This window comes from Pipistrellus hanaki (assembly GCF_964339955.1).
Source record: "Pipistrellus hanaki genome assembly, chromosome: 12".
NCBI lineage: Eukaryota > Metazoa > Chordata > Mammalia > Chiroptera > Vespertilionidae > Pipistrellus > Pipistrellus hanaki.
Window position 1 is genome coordinate 14,354,640 of NC_140514.1, and position 25,248 is coordinate 14,379,887.

Consider the following 25,248-nt stretch of genomic DNA (forward strand, 5'->3'; position numbering starts at 1 on the left):
TAAAATCTGTTTCAAGCGTGAGGTGCTGTGGCTCCTCTAAAGGAGAGAGGGAAATACTCCAAAATCAGAGGCCACAGAATGGTGATGGTCTTTTGGTGCAGTCCTTTGGAGCCAGGGGCATGGCTGTAGGAATGCTCACCCCCGGGAGCAGCTTTTACACATCTCAGCATTGTAACAAACAGAACGCAGGCAGGCAACACTTTACAGTGGCCAGCCTCCCTTGAATGCTAGTTAGGCAATTTGTATTTCCTGATTTTGACATGTTACAGAAGGAAAATGCAGAAATACAATTTTGACAGGTGCCTGCGGCCTCCAACTAAGGTCACGTAAGGTCCTTTGATCGGCCACCTGGGGACCACAAAGACGTCTAAAGCGCTGTCCAGTTTCTTGCAATTAAGATGGGATGACGAACACGGAAACATGTGCCCTGCTGACGTCATGGAACGGAAAGGGGTAGCGTCCAGCTGCGTCACGTTCACGTCATAGGGCGCACAAGGGAAGTTAACACTGGGGGAAGTCATTTCTCCAAGGGACAGCACTCTGAGAAAAACAAGCCGGCTACGACCCAAAGAATGATCACCCCCATGGAGAAGACATTTCAAAGGGGGCACTCTCCCTTCTCCCAAACCTTATGATCCCCTCATCACGCGGGAAAAGAGGAAGCAATCGGGTTCACCGGGGGCCAGGAACGGGATAGATGAGGAGAAGGAATAACTCCTGGCCTTGGGGATCCCGTTCTTGAGGGGACCAGCGGGATGGGGATGAGCAGGGCATCTTTGGAGCCGGGCCTTCTCCACGGGAAAGGGGAGGCGAGCTCTGGGCACGGTCCTCAGCGCCGCCTGTGCGGCTCAGGACCCAACCTCCCCACACCAGCCCCAGCCTAGGTACCTGGAACTTAGTCCGTTCGGTAACCGGCGACTACGTGGGGTACAGGTTCCCCGAGCGCGCGCCCCCGACCGACGCGCCGAGCTGCGCGCGCACCGCGGGGCCTACGGCGTGCTCGTCCCCGGATGTCCGCGTGCTCGTTCCCGGATGTCCGCTCCGCCCCGCCCATTCGGCGGCCCGGCCGGGAAGCGCGCGCGCCCCGAGCCGGGCTCCCCGAGAGGCGTCCCCGCGGTGCCTGAAAGTTCCCGCTGCGGCGCTTTCCTCGGCCGCAGCGAGCAGCGCGGGTCGGGAACCGTCCGCGGGGCCTCCTGCGGGAGGCGGTGCGGGGAGACCATTCCTGGAAGCGCCGGGGGCGGCTGGGGGTCGGGGTTGTTTCGGGCATTCAGGTGGGCGACCCGCCTAGGCATCTGGAAGGCCTGGGTAACTAGGGAGGGTCGGGGCGGCGTCTCTGGCAACGGGGTGGTCGGGCAAAGGGTAAAGGGCAGCTTCCTGGTTGGAGGGCACCGCGTTTGAGAGCCATGGCCGCGTCCGGGGAGCCGGGGCGGCCGAGGCAGGAGGAGGTGGCGGCCGTGGTAGTGGTGGGCTCCTGCATGACCGACCTGGTCAGGTTTGTGTGGGGCCAGAGTGCGGCTGGCGGGAGGGAGTGTGCTCTTCTCTGCGGATGCCCTGGGGCTGCTGAGGATGAACAGTGGCAGCTTTTGGTGTGAGCTGCAGGCTCCCCCCAGCCCGCAGTGTGCCCGATGGGGTGCCGGAGGTAGGATACGTTTGTCAGGTGAGGGGACAGTGTGGCCAGGGCGTAGTATACGCGCGAATGGTACCAAGAGCGCCTCCAAAGCTCATCCTGTTTTCCTGACCAGGCTGCTGAGCCTCCCCGCTGCGTGGCCCACGTCATTTTACCCCCAAGAAGGTGATGTGCCTGCCTCACTGAGCTGCTGGGAGGACTAAAGGAAGTAAAGGGTTTTGGTCCGGAACACTATCCAAGTTGGGTATTCCTGTCTGAACTTGTATAAAATGAGTGGAGCAGAGGTCAAAGATCAGTCACCTTCAACCATATTGATGGTTAGCATCCCTGCAGTATTTCCTATTTACAACTTATTTTACAGTATTCTAGTAACCATGGATGGCAACATGAGTGTGAGTCAAATAAAACTCAGTAAACACAGTATTTAATCCATTTTTTAAATATTTTGTCTGTTTTTAAAATGTAGTTTTATAGATTTTAGAAAAGAAGAGGAAGATGAAAACATCTCAAATTTATTTGAGTTCTGCACGTCCACACTGGCTATGGAGCCTCAACCCAGCCATGTGCCTTGACTAGGAATCCATCAGTGACCTACTGGTTCATAGGTCAATGCTCAGCAACTGAGTCACACTGGCCAGACTACATCCATTTTTTTTAAAGTGATCTAATCATGGCCCTAGCTGGTTTGGCTCAGTGGACAGAGCCTCGGCCTTGATTGGGTCAAGGGCACATGCCCACATTCAGGGCTGGATCCCCAGTGGGAAGTATGCAGGAGGCAGCCAATCAATAATTCTCTCTCTTCATTAATGTTTCTAGCTCTCTCTACTCTCCCTTCCTCTCTGAAATCAATAAAAATATATTTTTAAAGTGATCAAATCATGAAAGAATGGTTGATGAGATTAGATAGGGAGAGCCTTTCAATTTATCTTTTTTATGAAAATGTCTTATTATAAATGTAGTATTCATTGTTTTGTTTTGTTTTTTAAATAAATAAAAAGGATCAGGTATTCTAAGAAAATCATACCACCAAGATTGCTTCAGTTTAATATTTGGTGAATAACTTCTCGGATATAATGCTATTTTTATATTATAAAAATAAAAAATGATCAGGCATTACTTTAGTAAGACCTCATCTGTCCAGCAACCTTGCTTTTCCCAAGGATAGCAGAGAACCTAGAAATAAATAAAAAGACCTTGGGACAATCTAAACAAGTTGCCAAATCCCAGCACCGAGCCACCTTTGTTGTTTCCTTAACCTGGAAAATAGTTCTAAGGTCTTCACATAACCAATTTAATCTCATATAGCTTAAAACATTTAGAAACTCTCATTTCCAGGCCAAAGTTAGAAAAAATGGAGAGTAACGGGGAGAGACTGCTAGGGGCAGACAATAGTGATTGCCTGAAATCTGAAAGTGAATGGGGGAGACTTAAATGCCAGTAGCCTTTGTTTTTCCACAAATATTTGAGCTACCTTTTCCGACACTGTGCCAACATTGATGTCCTTCCTTTGGTGAGAGCATATAACATTCAGTCTAGTTGTGAAGAGGCCTACACATCTTTTGGTAGAGCAAGAGGAAGCAAACCTTTCTGTAAAGAGGCAGATAGTAAGTATATAAGGTCTATTCTTTAAAAAAAAAAAAAAAAAAAAAAACTAAAAATGTAAAAACTTCCTATCCCAAGCCTTGCAAAAACAGCCTTCAGGCATAGTTTGCTGACTATTCTCTAGAGCAGAGGTTCCCAAACTTGTTTGTGCCGTAGACCCCTTGCCATGTTTTTCGGTTTTGGGTAGACCCCCTACTTACCTGATATTGATTTTTTTGTAAATTTCTAACTGTAGTGAAGTTTAGTGTTAAAATTTAATAAAAAATAATGTACCTACTTTTCTCCGGCATTCTCAAACAAAATAACACTGATTCACTATAATTTGTATGATAAACTACCAGTTTATATTTTTTTAAATATTTTCTCAGCACTTTCCTATTCAAGATTCAGGAAACGAATGAACGTATTTTTCTCACATTCATATTTATAGAGTGACGAATTGTGCAAGTTCTCGAAGCTTTGAGACAAAAATTGGCAAGAATGTTTACTGCGCGTATGCTTGTAACAAGATGATACTGGTATATCATTATGTGCAGGTTTTTATCCTACAACTTACACAATTTTATAAACATATATAATAAATTTTTTACTTCATAGGTACTTTTATAAATAATTTATATGTTTTTATATTATAAGATAATATGATGTAAGTAAATAGGTACTATCAGTGTATGTTGAGATCCACTATCGTGGACCCCCATTTTCATTTCATGGACCCCCAAATTTTTTTTTCGCTGATGTAGACCCCTTGCAGGTTGTCATAGACCCCTGGGGGTCGATATAGACCACTTTGGGAATCACTGCTCTAGAGCATCCTTGTCTTACAGCCCTATATAGTGACTGATGTTAGTCATATGACTCTTTTCAAGAAAAAACAATATGGTACCCATTAAATTTTATATAAAAGTAGGGCATGTATTTTTTTAGAAAGTTCCATCCAATATATTGAAAGCTTGTTACCTAAAGGAATAAACCTTCAGACATCTAAAATAATAGATTACTTAGAAAATCCATCTAGCGGAATGTTTACCATAAGTGAAGTAAGAAGAATAAGCTAAACAAGTTTTCCAAGTGACCTACCTAAATAAGAGTATCAGGGTTAAAATTGAGAGCCACTTTCTTGTTAAACTACGTAAAGGCTCTCTGTGAAGCTTGACCCTCAGACATTAAAGATAATTACAGTGCTTCCTAAAATGAATACTGTTTTTAACTTTGGGGATGGTGGGATGTCAAACACCCATGTTAGCATCTGTCAGGATTTTAAAATCTCATTTCAGAACTAGAGGAACTTAGAAATTTTTTTTATCCTAGCCCTTCAGTTTACAAATAAGTAAACTGAGGTCTTCATGGTGGGTCACCTCACTAAGGTCTCTTCTCTTGTCATTTTCTTACATTCATAAAAGGTTCCTATTCCTGACATGAATCACTAGTAAAAATTGTATTCCCCTATAAACTCTCTCCTATGACTTTCCTACAACCTTCTCATGGTATGTGACTACTTCTGCCTCTGAAGATCTTTACAAAATACCTAGTATGGGTTTTTGGTTAAAACCAAGCATCTGTGATAAACTTGAGTCCAGCTTTGCTAGTTATGATACATATCATGATTGTTTCCTATTGCTGCTATAACAAATTAGCACAAACGTAATGGCTTAAACAGTACGAATTTAATTGAGTTCTGGAGGTCAGAGGTGTGATACAGATCTCACTGGATAAAAAGATCTGTGTTCCTTTCTGAAGGCTCTAGGGGAAATCTATGGGGGAGTTGTTTTGGGTTTTTTGCCTTTTCCAACTTCTCATGGCCCATTCCTCCCATCTCCAAAGCCAGCAATTGGTCAGTCAAGTCTTTCTCATATGGCATCACTCGGACACACTTCTGCCTCCCTCTTCTACATTATAAGAACCCTTATGATTATATTGGGCCCAGACAGATAATTCAGGATAATTGCCTTATTTTAAGGCATCTTATTAGCAACCGTAATTACCCCTTGTCATAGAATACAACATACACATAAGTTCCAGGGATCAGGATGTGGACATCTTGGGGGAGGGGTTAAGGTTAAAGGTCAAAAAGTTTTATACCACTTAGATCACTGAAGCCTATCAGTCCATCTTCCACATTTTACATATGAGGAACTAAGAGAGATTAAGTAACTCGCCCCAAATCACACAGCCAATTTGTGGCATAGTGACAGCTAGAATCCAGTTTTCCAAACCTTTATCTTTCCATTATATCATTCTACCTCTAACTCTGTCTAGTAGTAACTGCCCTTTTCATCTATAGTTCACTTGAGAGCTTGTAGTCTATACATTCATTAACTGATTACTTTGTAAGGTGATAAGGAATAACAACTAAGGATTTATAATTCTCAGGTCTAAAGATGGAACTAACATAAGGAATAGGACTGAAGATACTAAGTTCAACTGTACTCCCATGTACACCCATGCCTGTATTGTAGAATCACTAGACATAAAACTGCTTCAGTAACTCAGCCCTCTTGGATGGCATCCAAGTCCAACTCACTTTATACATTACATTACGGTGTGCCAGACACAGCTAATCCCATCAGTGAGCTACTTTTTTTAATTCATTTCTAATTTTAGTCCTCTATGAATAGTAAGTCCTGTACTAATAATTTTTTTAAATCATTAGCTCATCTAACATGGCAAATAGTGAATATTATTTAATACCTACCTGTATCTATCATTCTTCTCATCCTTTTTAGAACACTCTGAAGTTCCACATTGCTAAATCAAGCCTCTTCTGGTGGAAAATTAAGTCAGTTCTTCCAAAGACAGATTACCATGAAAACCCAATAACAAATGGACTTTCTTAGACATTAGGCTCATAGGTCTTGGCTAATCATGTTTTCACTAATGATCTTTATTTCTTATGTATCACACATTTTATTTTCAATTATCCATTCAACAAATATTTTATACTAAGTGCCAAGCACTTTCCTAGCTGCTAAGGACACAACAATGAAAAACACACCAAAAGTCCCTGCCTCGTGGAGCTTTCATCCTAGTGGAAGAGACAGGATCAGTAGGAATAAGTAAAATGCATAGTATGTAGATAAATGCTGAGGAGGAAGATAAAGCACAAAAGGGGGGTGGGAGTACTAATTGTAGGTCATTGGCCAAAAGCTTCACTGAGAAGCTGATTTGGAGTAAAGACCGAGAGGAGGAAAGGAAGCAAACCATACAGATACCTGGGGCTTCCCATTTGCAAAGACCCGGAGGTGGGACCATGCCTCTTATGATCAGTGTAGCTTAAGAAGAAAATGGATGATTAAAAGACATTGGCTCCTATCCTGAATGAAATGAAAATCCATTGGCAAATTTGAGCAGAAGAGTGACATCATGTGACTTTTTATACATATTTTTATTGATTTCAGAGAGAAAGGGAGAGAGAGAAACATCAATGATGATAGAGAATCATTTATTGGCTGCCTCCTGCACACCCCCTTACTGGGGATCGAGCCTGCAACCTGGGCATGTGCCCTTGACCAGAATCGAATCTGGGATCCTTCAGTCCATAGGCCAGTGAGCAAAACTGGCCAGGGCATGACTTATATTTCAATATACTCATCTGGGAGCTATGTGAGAATAGGCAGAGGTAGGGAGGCCAGTTCGGGGCCGTTCACAACAGTCTAGCAAGAAATGATGATAGCTTGAAAACAGTGCAAGTGAAGAGAAGTGAGCATCTTTTGATTGTATTTTGAACGTAGAGCTGAAAGGTTTTGCTGAGGAGCACACAGGTCAAGGTTACTCCAAGTCCTATGGTCTCTGCCAGCAGAAAAGGAAGTTACCTTTGCTGAGATACAGAAGACTGTGAGCAGAGCAAGTTGGGCAGGGAAAGGGCAATAACACGAGCTCAGGATGGACATCTGAGATTTGAGATGACTATTGGACATCCAACTGAAGCCCGTTAGATATAGGAGTTCAGATTTTAGAAAAGAAGTCCAACTGGAGATGTAAATTTGAGAGTTGTCAGTATAAATGGTATTTAAAGCCGTGAGGCAGGATGAGATCACCGAGGGTCTGAGTTTCTAGGGAACTCTAACATTTAGAGGATACATTTTTTTACACAATTTATCTCTTATCTCCAGGTGTCTACCACTAAAACTTGCTTTGAGACAAGTCTAGCAGAAACCCATGTTTACATTTCCATGGCAATAGACTATGATGTCAGCTAAAACCCTGTGTTCCATGTTCCAATTAAAAGTGATGGCTTGAGAGATAAGGCTCATGTTCAGCCAAGCATCCAAATTTAATCCCTGGCAAGTCAGGAAATGATTGCTCAGTTCTCAAGAGATTTTAATTGGATAGTGGAATAAGTGAATTGAGAAGCTTTTAGATCCAAAGTGGATAAAACATTGGACCTGCATTACTAACACATTTAAAAAACAGGAAAAAAATCAGCTAAGATGTTATAATGTACATAGAATGTGTTTGACATGTTACAGTGACCTTCTAACCTGTATTGTACCAGAAGCCCTTTGACTTGTGGTAGCTAGAACCTCGAAATCTTTTGCAGTCACAACTTCAAAGAAGCAAAAGCCAAAGGAATATTGGTCCAAAAAAGTATGCTTTCTCAACATTAGAGGAGTATAATATCCTATATTATTCTTTCTGCCCCTTAAATTGTCTTGCAAGTTGCTTAGCAGTTACCAGTCAATATTTAAATTATTATTTTGTTAAACATGTTTCTGTCAACGGAATTCCCTAATATCAAAAAGAAATCACTTATGGGAAACTTGCTAATTTGGGGCCCTTCCAAGAAAATATGTTAAAAGTAAATTACATATGACAAAAAGCACATGCTGTGTGGTCCCTTTATAAGCCATTCCTTTGCCAGCTCTTTTTGCCGTAGTGTGTGTATTCTTGGAAGAGCAAGGTAAGGAAGGCTTTGTGATGACAGTTGCTCCAGTATTTTGATTACTTGTCCATAATGGAATACTGGCACTGTACTACGTTCTAGGATACCGCAATTAGTTCATTGTCTTTGAGGAACTTACAGTCCAAGGAAGAAGGCCCATAGAAAAATAGATCATTGTAGTATGATGTTGTAAATACTTGCAGGTCCTATGGGAACCCAGGAAAAAGTTCCTGGGTGAAATGCCTCCCGAGTCAAGTCTTGACAAATAAGCAGGTGCTAGCCCAACACAAAAAGAGCAGGGAGTCACAGATGTGGGTGTGCATGGGGTGTGCCAGGGACAGCAACCGCTGGGTCTGTAGCACATCAGATGAAGGTGTTGATGAAGGCCCTTATTACCCAGGCTAGGTGCTTGGGTTTTGTTCTGTAGGCCCTGGGAGCCAGCGACGGGCTCCAAGTACAGGAATGATGTGGTCAGATTTATATTTCACTTAGCTCACTCAGTGCCAAGGGCAGATTGAAAAGGTGGTAGTGTTTTGAGGGTATCAAAGGCATTCTTTTTGAAGACTGGGAGACCAGTTTGAAAGGTAAAGCAGTAGTAGTCACAAAAGATGATGAAGGCCTGAACTAGGACAGTAGTGATGGGGATGAAGAAGTGGGGGAAAGTTAGAGAAATATTTAAGGGATAAAATAGTTGAAAACATCTGTTCAGTAAAATCTGTTAGGTAAAACGCATGAATCAAGCATTCGTTTTCTGGTCCTTTCTGAGCAAACCCTGATGCTGACAGTTAGTGTTCCTAAACTGACAAGATCTAGAAAGCGGAGTTCTTGGAAAGTGTCTCATCTTATGGAACAAGAGAATTCTATGCTTCATACTTGTTGGGGAAGACCACTATATTGTAATTTAGTTTTCACTATTTCTTTTTTTATTAAATGTATTGGGGTGACATTGGTTAATAGGGTCATATAGGAGTGAAGTGTACATTAATATGATACATGATCTGTAGATTGCATTGCTTACCCACCACCTAAAGTCTAATCATCTTCCATTACCATATATTTGGCATCTTTTACCTTCTACCACTCCTCCAACCCCTTTTCTGTAGAAACCACCAAACTGTTGTCTGTGTCTCTGAGTTTCAGTTTTCTAAATATTGCTAAGTGAAATAAGTTAGAAAAAGCTAAGGATCATATGATTTCACTCAATTGGGGTATAAAACTGAAACTCAGTTTTTACTACTTCTTAAATAACATTATTATGTCTTCTTTGATCCAATAGTTATTCAGAAACATTTTTAAAATCTCTTTACTCTAGAGCCCCGTGCATGAAATTTCTGCACAGGTAGGTCCCTAGGCCTGGCCAGCAATCAGGGCTGATAGGGACCACCAATAGGGGCCTTCCTTCATTCCACGCCACCTCCTGGTGGTCAGCGCACGACATAGTGAGCGATCAAACTCGGGTCTCCCGGTCGAACTCCTGAGGGAATACTTTGCATATGAGCCAGATAGATAGATAGATAGATAGATAGATAGATAGATAGATAGATAGATAGATAGAAAGAAAGAAATGGAACTTTTTAATTTATCTTTTTATTATTAACTTCTAACCTGTTAAGGTCAGAAAATATTTTCTAAACAGACTATTCTGTGAAATTTGAAGAGACTTTATTTACAGTCTGGTACCTGGTTAATTTTTATAAATGTTCATTGTATACATTAGAAAAATTATGACTTAATATATGTTAGCCAGGTGTCATACATATATGTATATATTAGAGGCCCGGTGCATGAAAATCCATGCACTGGAGGAGGGTCCCTCAGCCTGGCCTGCCCCTGTGAAGCCACAGCCTGCGTGGCCTTGGTTTCAAAGACTTGGAGAAAGGGCTGAAATGCAAATTAAAACACAAGAAATATAAATTTGAAATTATGGGAGAGCCAGTTGTGAATCTAGTTCAAGGGACTAAGTTCCACTGAATCTCCATTCCCATCTGCTTTAATTTACTAGAATGCACAATTGCCTTTTAGGAATGCAAACAGACATATCAAAGGTGATTGTTTAGTAAACAGTAAGATCATCAGGTTGGGGGAGTTGCTACAGGCCACTGAGTCAGCAGTAGGTAATAAAATGCAAATATTCACCCTGTGAATATCACAGACCCCAATTCAGCCTTCTGGTGGGTCTTCTCACATTTATATTAATTACTGTTGATCTTGGTTCTCAGCATGCCCCCTCACAATCCAGGAGCCCTCAGGGGCAGGAGGCAATCCTGCAATCTGGAAGGCGATGCTCCCATCACACCTCTGCTGCTGCCATTGCCAGCAGCGTAAGCCTCGGGCAGCCCGGGGCGGCTGGGCAGCTGCCATCCAAGGCTTGCCTGTACCTCAGGCCGGCTCTGGGTGGCTGGGAACGCAATTCCTTAAGTAATTGACAGATCAATCAGAGAAAAGATCAGGTTGGCCTAATGAACATATAGCCTATCTAATAAAGAGAGAATATGCTAAGTGACCATCATGGCTTCACAAAGATGGTGGTGCCCAGTCCCTCAGCCCTGTTGGGGTGGCAGGTGTGTGGCATGGCTAGGCCCACCTGCTTCGTGCGCCTACCTCTGGAGTCCCCAAGTCCCCTCAGATCCAGTCCCCAAGTCCCCTCAGATCCATCTGGGGAGTCCAGAGGCAGGCGCACGAAGCAGGTGGGCCTAGCCATGCCACACACCTGCCACCCCAACAGGGCTGAGGGACTGGGCACCACCATCTTTGTGAAGCCATGATGGTCACTTAGCATATTCTCTCTTTATTAGATAGGCTATATGTTCATTAGGCCAACCTGATCTTTTCTCTGATTGATCTGTCAATTACTTAAGGAATTGTGTTCAAATTACCAACTATGATGGTAAATTTGTCAATTTCATTGTGTGTGTGTGTGTGTGTGTGTGTGTGTGTGTGTATTATACACATATATACTATTTTATTGGTTGTATTAGAATTAGAACCTTTTGCTGCTCAATTTACTATTTCAGTTAAAGTTTACTTCATCTTTATCTTTTTGTACTCTAAGCTTTTACTTTGGATGACACGGATAAAGCTATCCAGTTTTATTTTAGCTGCTATTTGCCATATTTTACCGTTTCCCATATTTTAAACTTTCTCAGTTCTTATGTTTGAGGTGTATGTTTTATAAAGAGCACATAGCTGGATTTAGTCTTTCTGTTGGCTTGTTCTATTATATATTCTTTTTTATGACTATATTTTTGTGTGTTTTATCTGGAGAATATAATCATTTAATGTGAGTTCTGATGTGTTTGGAATTATTTCAAACATGTTATTTTATAATAAACTACTCTTTGGAATAGTTTATCAAGCTTATTAAGGTTGTGGAGCATAAGGAAGTCATGACGCTTTTTGCATATTATCATAAAATATTAAGCTTAAGTTAACTATATTCATATTTCACATGAAATTACATTTTCTCTTCTATTAAATTACAATTTACAGAGTAGTGAGCCCAAGGGTTGAAGAAGAAAAGTTAAATTTGAGAACATTCTGTTCATCAACCTAATTCCTTCTGAACTCTAGGGAAAGTAGCTGCTTATTTGGTCTTTCCATCTTCGCATCGTGGTTCAGTTTGCACAACTCCAATGTTCTTCAGAAGCATAGCTACCAGAAATTACACAAGAAGTTACAAAGACATGAACTCTGGATGGGTCCAAGGGGCTTTAAGGACATTTGTGAATAATATATTTTAGTGGGTTTTGGAGTCAAACCAACCTGGCTCTGCCATCTTCTTCTGAGAGAACTTGGGTATGTTTTTTAATCTAATTTTCATTCTCCTTATCTGTGAAATGGAGATCAAAATAAGAACAATTTTTTCATGGAATGATTGTAAGGATTAGGTGATTTAGTGGTCATAAAGTGCCTAGAGCAGTGTTTATCTTATGATAACCACTCAGGAAATGGTATCTGGCACAATTAATGTATTACTAGTATATATTTTAATAAATGTTTATTGGGCACATGATATGAATAGGCACAGTCTTAGGCCATAGTGATACAGAACTGAATGTGATACAGCTATGAGAGAAACATGCATAGATTGCTAGAACGCAGAGGCAGGGCAACCACCCACACTGTTACATTAGGACTCCCAGATACCCCACTGTTACATGCCCCCTCACAATCCAGGAGCCCTCGGGGGCGGGAGGCAATCCTGCAATCGGGAAGGTGATGCTCCCATCACACCTCTACTCCAGAGGAGTAACATCTGAGTTGAATTTTAAAGGATGCCTATGGATAAGCTCAGCACAGAAACGGGGAAAGAACTTTCCAGGCATAGGGAATTGGCAATGAAAAGAGGTTTGAAATACTAATAAGATTTTAAGAATGAGCTCTAATCTATTATAACATTTAGTGGAGGCTGCCACTCTCTCCCTTGTAACATCACTTAGTATCATGGCCAAAAGAAGCAGAGGAATGGAATGAAGTATATAGGTCATTTTTAATACAGAGTTTGCTCATGTTAATAATGTTAAGTATTTGTCTATTATATCTACTGGCTGTCCAACATTACAGTCAAAATTGAGAGGACAAAATCCAAAATAGATAAAGAATTAATACAACTTAATAGCAAAAAAAATGCAAACAATTTGATTTAAAAATGGGCAGAAAAACTGAAGAGACATTTTTTTCAAAGAAGATATACAGATGGCCAAAGGATACATGAAATGATGCTCAACATCAGTAATCATCAGAGGAATGTAAATCAAAACCACAATGTGGTATTATGCAGACCTGTTAGAATGATTATCGAAAAGACAAAATATAATGTGTTGGTGAGGATGTGGAGAGAAGAGAACCCAGTGCACTGTTGGTGGGAATGTAAATTGGTACAGCCATTGTGGAAAACAATATGGAGGTTCCCCAAAAAATTAAAGTAGAACTGCCATATTTCCAGCAATTCCTCTCTGGGTATTTATCCAAAGAAAACAAAAACACTCACTGAAAAAGATACCTTCACCCCTGTTTACATTGCAACATTACTCACAATAACCAAGATATGAAAACAACCTAAGCATCCATGAATGGGTGGATGGGTGGGCGGACAGATAGATGGATAAAGAAAATGTGATGCACACACACACAATGGAATATTATTATAAAAAGGAAATCTTGCCATTTGCAGTAACATGGTGGTCTTTGAGAGCATTATGCTAAGTGAAATAAGTCAGAGAAAGACTAATAACATGATCTCACTTATGTGGGAATTCTAAATAAATAAATAAACAAACAAGGTCATTGACACAGAACAGATTGGTGGTTGTCAGAGACAGGTGGTGGGAAGGTGGGCAAAATAGGTAAAAGGGGGTCAGAAGGTACTATTTATAACTTCCAGTAAGTGTCATGGGGATGTACTGTACCACAAGTGACTATGGTTAATAATACTGTCTTGCATATTTGGAAGTTGCTAAGAAGGTAGATCATTTTAAAAAATTGAAAGAAAGCTGCTTGCCAAAGCCAAGTAGCATAGTATAGTTTAAAAGACCATAGCAATGGAATCTGTTAGACCTAATTAAAGTTAGACAACCTAACAGATACGTGCATTTTGAAAAACCATTACTGTTTTGAATTCTCACTTTCACCTAAAACAGAGATGATAAGGCTTACGCTAGCACATCTTACAAATGTACTGTGAAGCTCAAATATAATGTAATCAGTTCTTGATATTTATGATGATGAGAATGCAAAAGAAGCATAAGCACCAAAACCCAAAAATAGTAGATAAATTAAAATTTGTATTAATTGGGTCCAGGAAACATTTTTGTATGCTGATTTATCCTTCTAATTTTATTTTACTTAGGATAAAATTAATTCCATTTGTATTTTTTTAACCTACACCAGCATATGGCAGGAAGAAGTAGCCTAGATAATTACAGCATGGTGACAGAAGTCATTTTGGAATTTAAAAATTACTAAACTTAATTGGCAAAACAGAAGATAAAATATCGATTTTGTAGTTGTCGCTTCATACTTGGCTTGTCTTCAATGAATTAAAAGTTTTTTTTCATCAGAACTTCAATAAATGCTTTAGTCTCACTATTTCCCTTTGTGCTCCATTTTTCTGCATCCTGATTTTTTCACATACCTTATATGCCATCTTATAATTGTCCAGTCCTCATTCCCTAAACCCCCATATGCACATATATATTTCTCCTACCCTCTCCTTTTGTAGCTTCTAGTTCCAAAATTAGCTCCTCTGTACCTTCCTTCCAAGTTTCTATTTTTTCTTGGGACTTTTCTCAGCTGGGTGTAAATATATATATATTTTTTCAAACAATTAGTTGACATTATTGGTATTTTCATTTTTAAAAATATCTTTAATATTTTTACCTACAAGCTTCTCCTGGTGCCTTCTGTACTCAATCCTTTATCCCACATATTAAGAATGAAGAAAGATGTGGCCACTTATTGTCCCCATTATTCTGACCATATTCATGTTTAATAACGAGTTTACATTTCCCCTTGGACTATAGTTTCCCTGCCTCGCCTCACCATATGACTTATCATGTATTTAGGCATCTATCACCCCAACTATCTATACGTGTCTTTTGCAGTATAGACCATTCAAAAAATATATTAAATCTTATCATGTTGGCGTAACTAATACCAGACCTACCTTCCCACCATAAATAACTAGAAAATGGGATAAATATGAAACAAAATATATGAAGCAGCCATTTCATCTATTGAACTACTGTTGTGTTATCCAGAAGAGAAAGAAAACAAATAAGGTGATTCCAGGAGGTTCATTATTGGCCCAGAGAAGGAACTCGAGGAATTCATGGCAGTATCAGTGAGCTGAGGAAACTACGTTTATAACTTAGGGAGACTCGGGTGGCTAGAATTTATGGGAACGTGTACTGGAGAAGAAGGAGCTAATCAGGGGAAGGTCCAGAAATCTGCAAAGGAGTCCCCGTAAGTCTGTTACTAAATACTAAATGGAAATAGGGAGAGAGAAAGTCCACAAAGCTGGGCAACTACTGAAGAGTTCTAAGCTGAACATTTCCCAGAAATCATACAGGAATGGGAGGTGTTGAGTTCTAACTAGCCAGAGAGCATTCCGTAAAAATCCCAGAATATCCACAACTTAGTAGAAGGGTGAACTTACCCTAATGGCTACCCCAAACTCACCTTAACTAATCCCCTATCCTCAGAAGAATGGGACAGATCCTCAAATTACTTAACTGTCTGAAAAAAAAAAAAAAATTCTACCTCTTAGAAAAACAAGTTAAGACGCTCAACAATGTAATATTTTCAATATTCAGCATCTATTTAAAAAATAGTCATGCAAAAAAATTAGGAAAATGTGATCCATAAGCACCTAATTTACAAACCTCAGAAGTTAGAGACATGGAAGATTTAGAGATTTCTCCCCTGGACGCATTTATTTACATTCTAGACTCTAGAGGTTGTAAACCTAGAGACCTGCCCCACCTCCTGAGAAGATTTCGTTATATTACAAAGCAAAGGTCCTCTTTGGCCTCCTTCCCTCCTCCTATTCCCCCCTTCCCAGAGGAAAGGAGGAGCAACAGCTGTGTCAGCTGTCCTATATAAACTCCAAAAATTCATTATTTTGAGGTTTCTCTCATCATGTTACCCTGTTGGGATTGGGACAGAGAACTAATTAATGCATTATGAGTAAAAGGCTGTCTCTGATCCAGAAAACCTGGTGTTTCTTGCCAGAATGGATGAATAAATACTTAACAGAAATTAAAATAGGAACCAGGAGGTCATGGTTTGATTCAGGTCAGGGCACATGCCCAGGTTGCAGGCTCAATCCCCAGTGGAGGGCATGCTGGAGGCAGCCAATCAATGATTCTCTCATCATTAATTTTCTATCTCTCTCCCCCCTCTCCCTTCCTCTCTGGAATCAATTTTTAAAAAGTTGAAAAGGATAAAATAGAAAGGGGTTATCTCCTATAAGGTGGCTGGGAAGGCCCCTCTGAGGAGGTAACATTCGAGCAGAGATGTGAATGAAAGGAAGCCATGTAAGAACACACCCGGGAGAAGACCATACATAACATATTACTCCTCTTGTTGGCTCTCCTAAGTGCTTAGCCCAGTTATTCACACATAAGCAGAATTCAGATAAATAAGGGTCAAAGGTATGGCATTCTGAAAGGCTGGCCACTTCTGGCTAGAGGACTGTTTTTTCTATTCTATAAATTCAAGAGTAGCTACATCTTCAGACAAATGACTTGTTAGCTAGGAAAAGATTGGCTAGAAATCAAACTTCAGTGAAGAACTGTTTCAAACATAATTCGTGTTTCATTTCCTTGACTAAATCATATATATGTCTGCAAATGTTGGGTTAGGAAGCACTGACTGGAGTTTTTGTTGGGCAGCTAAGTTGTTTTTACGGAGGTAGAAATAGGTACTAACTTGGTTTGCAAAGTACTCTCCTCCTCGTAAACGTGGCATACCCAAATGCTGAGAAGAACAGGTAGAGTTGGAGAGCACAGGCAGTAGGAATAATAAGTGAGCGTAATGAATTTTAATTGGGCCATAACTAATAGAACGATCCTTATTCTAGTTGTACGGTGTGTCAGAAGCTTGTAGCCAGAAGAAGAAAGGATGAAATGCAAAAGCCAAAAGGCAGCACAGTCCCGGACTCTGGGCTGAGCCAGTTATTAGTGTGACCTTTTTGGTCGAAACCCTTCTCCTCTCTATTTCACCAGGTCATTCCTCTCTCTGCTGTGAATCATCTCTGAGAATCTGTAACAAGCACATCATTGTCAAGAAGTTAAAAGCAATGATAAGTTGTTCTGCTAACACCTGTCAGTGAAATAACTCAGAGCACAAAACCCGGGCATTTAAGGAGTTGACAAGTATTATTAAACCTGTTTTGCAAGAGAAGAAGCTGGTTCAAAGAGGGAAAGCTGTCAAAGGTAATACAGTCAGTAAGAGGCTCAGGGTCTCTGCCTTGCACAAGCAGGCTCACCCTGCGGCCTCTTGTGGTCCAGGAAATCAGAGGGCCATCCAGGAACAGTTATCAACGTTTCCTTCTGTCCAACTTTAAAATGCCATGACCTTTTTAAAGCTACGAATATGTCTTAAATTCAAGTATAATTCTTATAACTGGTTTTCTCTGAGTTTTTTCCCCCATTCAGAAATTTATACTATGTTAAATTATTAGACGCTAGCAACAGTCTATTTCTCCCAGTACTGCTTCCTTTTTTTTCCTTTTTTTTTTCTTTTTTTTTCTTTGAGCACTGTAACTTGTCTGTCTTTGGCACCTTGCTAAGCCTCATGTCTGAATTGAGGTGGATCATAATAATGCTTTCCTCCGGGGGATGAGGCTTTGCGCAGTTCCTTCCTTGAACCTGAACTGAATTTCATGATTTCATTAAAGAAAAAAGATAGGAAAGCCTAATTTAAAGTGAATTAGGATTTATAATTCGGAAATTCTTCTGCCTTTTTTTGTAACTAACTTTTTAGTTGCTCTCTATTTACTTCTATTAAAAAAATAATAAACAAGGAATAAGAAGTGTTAATATGGGTTTAACAGAAAGCAGAGCATAAGACAAAGGCTTAAACACAAATACCCTATTCAGGACTCTGACCCATGGAGCAAGAGCCAGGGACAGGGCAAGAGAAGCAGAGGAGTGGGAAGAGCCTTACAGAAATGTCTGCCATGTTCAAGTTGGCCACCCCTATGCACAACTGGTTGCTCAATCCTGCAGGACAGCCTGACAAACCAGAAACCCAGGAGTGGACAGAGAGTGGCTCTGTTAGGTGGCTGGCACCTGTAAGGAGCCAGCTGGAGCCCAGGAAGAGCCAGTGGCTGGAAGACGTTGCAGAGACAACAGATAACTCTGAGGTAGTGAGAAGTGGACTCCCATAACACACAACTCTATTCTCGTTGCATGCACTTCTGCATATGAGGATATAAAGTAAAACATGAACTCTTGCTCCCCACCCCCACCCTGTCATTAACATTTCATTGTCTATGCATTCACATATCATCTGAGACCATATACATAAACCTTTTTTTTCCTTTTAAAAATATGCATTGGGTCATACTAATCTTGTCCTGTGACATGTTTTTTCAACTCCTGTATTACTTGCATCATGGTTAGATTTTTTTCCTCATCGTCAACAAGTTGATTATGCCCTATAGGAAGTACATTGGAAAACACTGGCTTTACATTTTTTAATTAATGCATTAGTGAAGGAATGACAGAGTTCCTGCTTGTAGAAGAGGAATGCTGCTGATACTGGGAATGCAGTGGGAATGCAGTGGGCATGGTCTGGTAAAACATGGAATTGTCATTGCCAGACAACTGGTCATCCCTGCCAATGTCCTCCTCCTTCCCATTCATCAGCACCTCCACAGCCTCAATTCAGAAGAATGGAGATTACACAAAGGAGACATAGAAAAGAGATGTAGGAGAGGAAAGATAATTTTCCCTCCACCCTTCTGAGTTATTTGACCGAGACCCCTGTAATAAAAGATCAACAAGAGAAAAACAAACAGAAGTTTATTAAAATTGTATCCCTCATTATATACATGGGGGAGAGCCAGAAAAAAAAGAGAGTAATTCCCCAAGGTGACTTCAAATTGAGGGCTAAGTAACATTTTAATAGGGTAAAGGGAGGAGAGGTAGAACTTTTAAGAAAGGTGAACGGGCCCTGGGAAGAAATGGGAGGTACGATTGCGATAGGCAGAGAAGCAAAGTTCAGGGAAAGCCTATCCCTGAATCTGCTGTTTCTCAAGTGCCTACAGCTCAGAGTAATATACCAAAGTGGCATGTTTTGGGGTGTTGTGTCCCGAACTCCTAGTCATATTTTGGGGTGGCCTATTCTGCTAACCCTGAGAGAAGGTGAGCCACAAACATCTGTTCAATCAGCAAATATGTTAACCCCATACTAAGTGACAGGCAACAGAAATAAAGTGGGGAACATGACAGACTGTCCTCAGGCAGAGAAGGTCTACAATTGAGAGAAGAGAGAAGGGAAGGGAAGGGAAGGGAAGGGAAGGGAAGGGAAGGGAAGGGAAGGGAAGGGAAGGGAAGGGAAGGGAAGGGAAGGGAAAAGGGAAGGGAAGGGAAGGGAAAAGGGAAGGGAAGGGAAGGGAAAAGGGAAGGGAAGGGAAAGGAAAAGGGAGAAGGGAAGGGAAGGAAAGGGAAGAGAGGAGAGGAGGGGAGGGGAGGGGAGGGGAGGGGAGGGGATGAGAGGAGAGGAGAAGAGAGGAGAGGAGAGGAGAGGAGAGGAGAGGAGAGGAGAGGAGAGGAGAGGAGAGGAGAGGAGAGGAGAGGAAAATAGGGCAAAGATGCAGAAGATAAAGAAAAAAGAACTCAAAGGAGTGAGGAATTCCAGTAATGGCTGCATCAGTACAGTGCTTGTGTTATTATACATTGTCTAAATCCCAGCCATCTGCTCCCACATCAAACCCGATTTCACTTCCCCCCACATACTAGTACATGTATATCCCAATAATAATATGGTGGTATATTTTTCATGGTTTGATAATACACTTGATTCAAACCAGTGGCGTGTGACCCAGATATAAGTATAAATATAGTGGAAGTCATACGTTTCTTTAGTGACAGTCTTACTAATTAAATTATTTGGCCTGTTTTTTTAGCCACATTGGATAGCTTTTCTTTTTAAAGTTGTGATGAATGTTGTTTATAGCAGCATCAATAAGCCAAGAATTCACATAGTTACTCAATCTCACAGATTACTCATCATTGCCTGTTCATAACAGAATCCTAAAATGTTTAAGATTTCTGATGCAAATCAAAATCTCATCATCACTTGTCATTGCTAAATTAAATGACAAGATAATAACATTACATTAAAACCATTTTTCCCTTGATTGAGTACCTTTTTCAGAAGTGAACCTTGTAGATGTATATTTTTTTCATCAGTACTATAAATGCATTTAGAATCCGAGATAAAAATAGGCCTAAAAAGGGGAGGAGTGGAGTGGGATGTTTTCAAATTATTGATGAATCTCTTGAATCTCAAATAACCATACTTGACAGTGGCTTAGCTCAATTTGAGACTTTCAGAGCTACATAAAGGAGGTTCCAGGTCGAACTTGGTCTTTATTGACACAATCATGCGTTCCTGTCAATAGTCATATGGCATCCCACTGCAAACAGGCTGTCAGTGACTTGTAGGAACTGGCATTGTTTCATTACTCTAATAAGAAAAGATGCTGGATAGATCACAGTCTCTATTGGAAATGAACATGAATTTCTAATCTGCTAAAACAAAGTAGGTTCTCAGTTGACTTACCATGTAAACTTCTCTCTTGGCCTTTCTTTCCCGCCTAGAGCTAATTAACCTTTTTGGTCAGACCTACCACCTCTCCCTCTGCTCCATCTGGCCCGTGGCCCGCTTCTTTGTGGCCAATCAGTCCTCATGCCACTGAGCCCGTCTTCTTCACTTGCCCCTCCACCCAGAACTCGTTTTCCATCTTAAAGTCTTCTGTCCTTCCAAGACTTGGTTTCCTCACATCTTTCTCCTGTTCTGTTAGGAAAATCATACACTGGAGCAAACCTTTTACTTCTATTTTTTGCCTCATTTAATACTACCTGAGGCAGTAATGTGTCAATAATAACCTGTTAGTAAAGATCCTTAGTTCTTGAAGTTGATGAAGATGTAGACTGAAACAACATTGGCTAACAGTTGACAATAGCTGAATCTGGGTGATGGATATAGGAAAAATTCAACATACTATTTTCTCTAGTTTTATGTGTTTGGATTTTTCTGTAGTAAAATATAAAACTAAACTTAGCTCTAATCCACCTTTTTTTTTTTTTAAATAGATGCTCTCTTTTAGTCAGTGCATGAAGTGGGTAATATAAAGGATGGATTAGGATGAAACCCTGAACTTCCATCCAAATACCCCACTCCTATCCCACCCTCAAGGAAACAAATCAGATTATTTAGCGCCTGGCATTGCAGCTTCACTCTTCTCCCTAAGTCCTGAGAGTTCCCCAAGAAGAAAGCAGGCTCCCCTGAACGGCCCTGATGCAGTCCAGATCCCAGGAGCTGTCATACGAAGTAGGGCCATGGTAGCACAGGGCCGCAGGGCAGAGGAATCCTGTCAGGCAGACAGTCTCAAAAGTGATGCGAACTACTGAAGGCTGTCTGGAAGGAGAGGGTCTCTCCCTGCCCCGCTTCTGCCTGCGGGTCTGACTGCTTAGAGCTCCACCATCCAACCTTCTCTCTCTCTCCTGAAGAACTCAAAATGGATTGCAGTTACCAATGTGTGTGTGTTTGTTTTTTTCTTCTCCTTTTCAATTATGACAGCCTTGCTCCTCGTTTGCCAAAAACCGGAGAGACCATCCATGGACATAAGTTTTTTATTGGCTTTGGAGGGAAAGGTGCCAACCAGTGTGTCCAAGCTGCCAGGCTTGGAGCAAAGACGGCCATGGTGTGCAAGGTAAGTGTCAATTCCAGTGGACAGTACTCTAACGACAAGAATATGGTTTTGAGGTCTGAGTTCACTGGTTTTATTTTATTTTTTTTTTAACTATTTTAAAAGGAACAATTCAGTGGCATTTAGTAGAATTGCAGTGTTGTTCAACCACCATATCGATCTAGTTCCAGAACATTTCCATCATTGCAAAAGAAAGCTCTTTACATTAAGCATTCGCTCCCCATTTCCTCCTCCCCGTGGCCCCTGGCAACCACCAATCTACATCTTGTCTCTATGGGTTTATCTATTTCTGACGATTTCCTATAAATGGAATCATGTGAAATGTGACATTTTGTGTCTGGCTTATTTCACTTAGCATAATGTTTTCAGGGTTCATCTACCTTATAGCAAGTATCAGTACTCTGCTCCTTCTGTGGCTGAATAGTACTCCATTGCCTATGCCACAGTTTGTGTATCCATTTATCTGTATATATCTTTATATATATATATATATATATATATATATATATATATATATATATATATATATATATATGTGTGTATATATATATGTGTGTGTGTGTGTGTGTGTGTGTGTGTGTGTGTGTGTGTGTATTAAATAAGATTTTTAAAATTTATTTCAGAGAGGAAGGGAGAGAAAGGGATAGAAATATCAATGGTGAGAATCATTGATGGCTGCCTCCTGCACGCCCCCTACTGTGCCCTGACCAGGAATCGAGCCATGACGTCCTGATTCATATATGTATACTTAACCACTGAGCAACACCATCCAGCTGTTTTTATCAGGTTTTACTGCAGCAACACAGCTTTTAGAAACTTGATTTAATAACTGGTGATTTACTCATCTCTGGGTTGTTGTTTTTTTCCTCTGATGCTATATCTTGGATCAGAAAGGAATCTGGGCCTTACTGACTGGACATCACTGATGTTTAGGTGTAGTTCTGTCTTCAGGTATTTAAAGGAAACTAAAATTCATATTTCTATTTCCATCCACTCACTGAAGTGATCTCAAAAGTAAATCAAGCCCTGGCTGGTTTGGCCCAGTGGATGGAGTGTCGGCCTGCGGACTGAAGGGTCCCAGGTTCGATTCCTGTTGGGGGCATTTGCCTTGATTGCGGACACATACCCAGTGGGGGTGAGGGGGGTGTAGGAGGCAGCTGATTGATGTTTCTCTCTCATCAATGTTTCTGGCACTCTGTCCCTGTCCCTTCCGCTCTGTGAAATAGTCAATAAAACATTTTTTTAAGTAAATCAAACAGAATTGCATCTTTTTTTAAGTAAATCAAACAGAATTGCATCAACTTTTGCATCTTTAATGAAATTTTAAGATGCTATCATTACTGGTATAACAGGAAAGCTATTCTGGGTCTGCATAGTAGAGGATAAGAAAAATATGAGAAATTTAAAAGAATGAGCTCTCTGCTGTGCACTGAGCAGATTTTACCAAAATGTCTCTGAAATATCACTTCCCATTGCATACAGCACTTTCTTCTCCGAGGGAGTCTTTAAATGATGCATAAGCTATACAATTATCACTTCGTCTTCTAATGAACTGTAGCTTTGTTTCTAATTTATGATTAACATGATATAATTCTCATCTGGCTGTTTGGGCAAAACCAACTCATGAAACACAAGAAACCCTCATTTGCTAAGGTTGAGCTCTTAATAGATTTAAAATACCAATTAATCAGCAATTAATTATTGATGACCAATATTATATGCTAGGAATTATGGGGCTTAGAAAGGGAGCCAATTAAAAATGTTGTGCTTGATCCATCCTCTACTTTATTAGAAATGAAGGGTTTGGGGAGTAATAAGATGGTGCTGACTTAATGGGCTTGGAAACTGGAAAGAGGATGTCATTTCCAGGCTAGGAAAATCTAGAGAGAGAATTAGTGCTGGAACAAGGTACTGAGAATAGCTGTGGAGAGAGAGGAGCTCCCTAGAGCTGGAGCTGTTAAATGAGAGAGATTAGAGAGCCCCCTCTTGCAAGTTTTTATAAAAGCTACTCATTCAGCCATTAAAGTCAAAATTGGGTGTCCCCTAGGATCTCATCCACTCAACGGTTTGGAGATTCGTTTTATTTTAGGTTAATTTGAGGCAAAGAGAGAAATGCAAAATAGAAATATTTGAATTGTGGAACTGACCTTGGGAAATGAATGGTGAAACCACAGAAGTGGGTCTGAGGGGAACAGTAGGCAGAAGGCTGTGTTTGGGGAAATGTTCTCTTTAGGAGGTTGGTTAAAGCAAAGGTGCTGATTATTTTATTCTGGCCTGTGAATGATGGTTTATGTTAGTCCCTGCCCAGTTTTGAAAGTCCTTTATATCTAACACATCCTTGACTTAGTCGTCTAGTGTTTAGCTCTATGGTGGAATTTACCTGGGGATCTGTATAGAGAGGTTAGCTAAAATCTATACGGGATTACTTTGCTTCAACAACCTGAGATATTTAGATATGGATTTAAGATTAATCTAATCGCATAATATTCTTAGACTTCTTTTCCACCACCACCCCCCAAAAAAATATTTTTATTTTAGAGAAGGGAGATGGAGAGAGAGAGAGAAAGAAACACCAATGATGAGAGAGAATCATTGGCCGACTGCCTCCTACACACCCCTCCCTGGGGATCGAGCCGCCAACCTGGGCATGTGCCCCTGACCAGAATCGAACCTGGGACTCTTCAGTCTTCAGGCCAACACTCTATCCACTGAACCAAACCAGCTAGGGCTATGCTTAGACTTCTTAACAAAAAAATAAAATCTCTTTTCTAGTAGAAGTTATTGTTATCCATTAATCATGATATTTCTTCCCATTGTGAAATATATTTTAATTGAGCAAATTAGCCAAACTGTTTTATGGCAGTTTTTTAAAGATGAAAATTCCAAGTAGAACCCAAAATCATTAAATTACTCAAGATAAAATTGAACAGATGGAACAAAAGAAAAACAGAAATTTTTGTATGGATTTCTTAGCAACATTAACTTACCTATTACTGCCTGGCAAAAAAAATAAAATAAAATTCAAGTAAGACTGTTCCATGGCATGTGCAAAACATCTTACTTTGAGCTAAGGAGAAATACTTGTCAAGATACTGTGGCAAGAACTATCAAGTAGGAGACCATCAATATGCGTACAGTGGAATGTGTAAAATGAAAGACCAAGTAGCTATGAGTTGTGTAGTCAGTATTTAACTGAGTCATGGGCCAAGGCAACAGGCCAAGGGTAATTAAAGATACTTTGAGATTAAAATCCAGGAAAATGAAAGTCCTTTTAGCAGGGTAAAGAACCTGCTAGGACACCTTTCCTAGGGCTTCACCTGATTTATGTAAGTGTTTCTCTTCCTCCCTTCCATTGAAGCCAAACGTTAGAGAGGAGGAAGATATCTCTAAACATCAAAACCTGGCATCTCAGGAGGCCAAAGGTAGAATGAAAAGCTAAAAAAAGCAGTGGCCCAGCATAAGCCCAGAGACCCTGCTTCCTATGCAGGTGGAAGGAAACCACAAGCAGGCATGAACCCACGCAGCCCAGATGGGAAGTCAGCAAGCAAGGACCTTCAAGAAATTACCTGGTTTTGCTTCCTTCAAACATGAGACTTGACTCTCTAATACAAGTACTGTTTTACATTCAGAATGGAAATGCCAGGAATGAAGTTCTGGGACAGAGGCATTACGTTAGACCAGTGCTGCCTACTC

The 25,248-nt window shown here is 40.6% G+C and overlaps 2 protein-coding genes across 4 annotated transcripts in view; one reads left to right on the forward strand and one right to left on the reverse strand.

Moving 5' to 3' along the window:
* BABAM2 (BRISC and BRCA1 A complex member 2) overlaps window positions 1-1,042 on the reverse strand; it is a 312,412-nt gene extending 311,370 nt beyond the window's left edge. The window contains exon 1 of the mRNA XM_084900182.1: window positions 889-1,042. The gene's annotated coding sequence lies outside the window, so the exon portion shown is untranslated. The remainder of the gene's footprint in view (window positions 1-888) is intronic.
* A 273-nt stretch (window positions 1,043-1,315) lies between these two features.
* Window positions 1,316-25,248, forward strand: part of RBKS (ribokinase) — a 90,332-nt gene continuing 66,399 nt past the window's right edge. For 2 of the 3 annotated variants that reach the window (XM_084900191.1, XM_084900192.1), the window contains exons 1-2: window positions 1,316-1,492; window positions 21,426-21,558. In XM_084900191.1, coding sequence (XP_084756317.1) covers window positions 1,404-1,492; window positions 21,426-21,558 — 222 coding nt within the window. In that variant the 5' untranslated portion in view covers window positions 1,316-1,403. The remainder of the gene's footprint in view (window positions 1,493-21,425; window positions 21,559-25,248) is intronic. The other variant, XM_084900190.1, reaches the window with a different exon arrangement.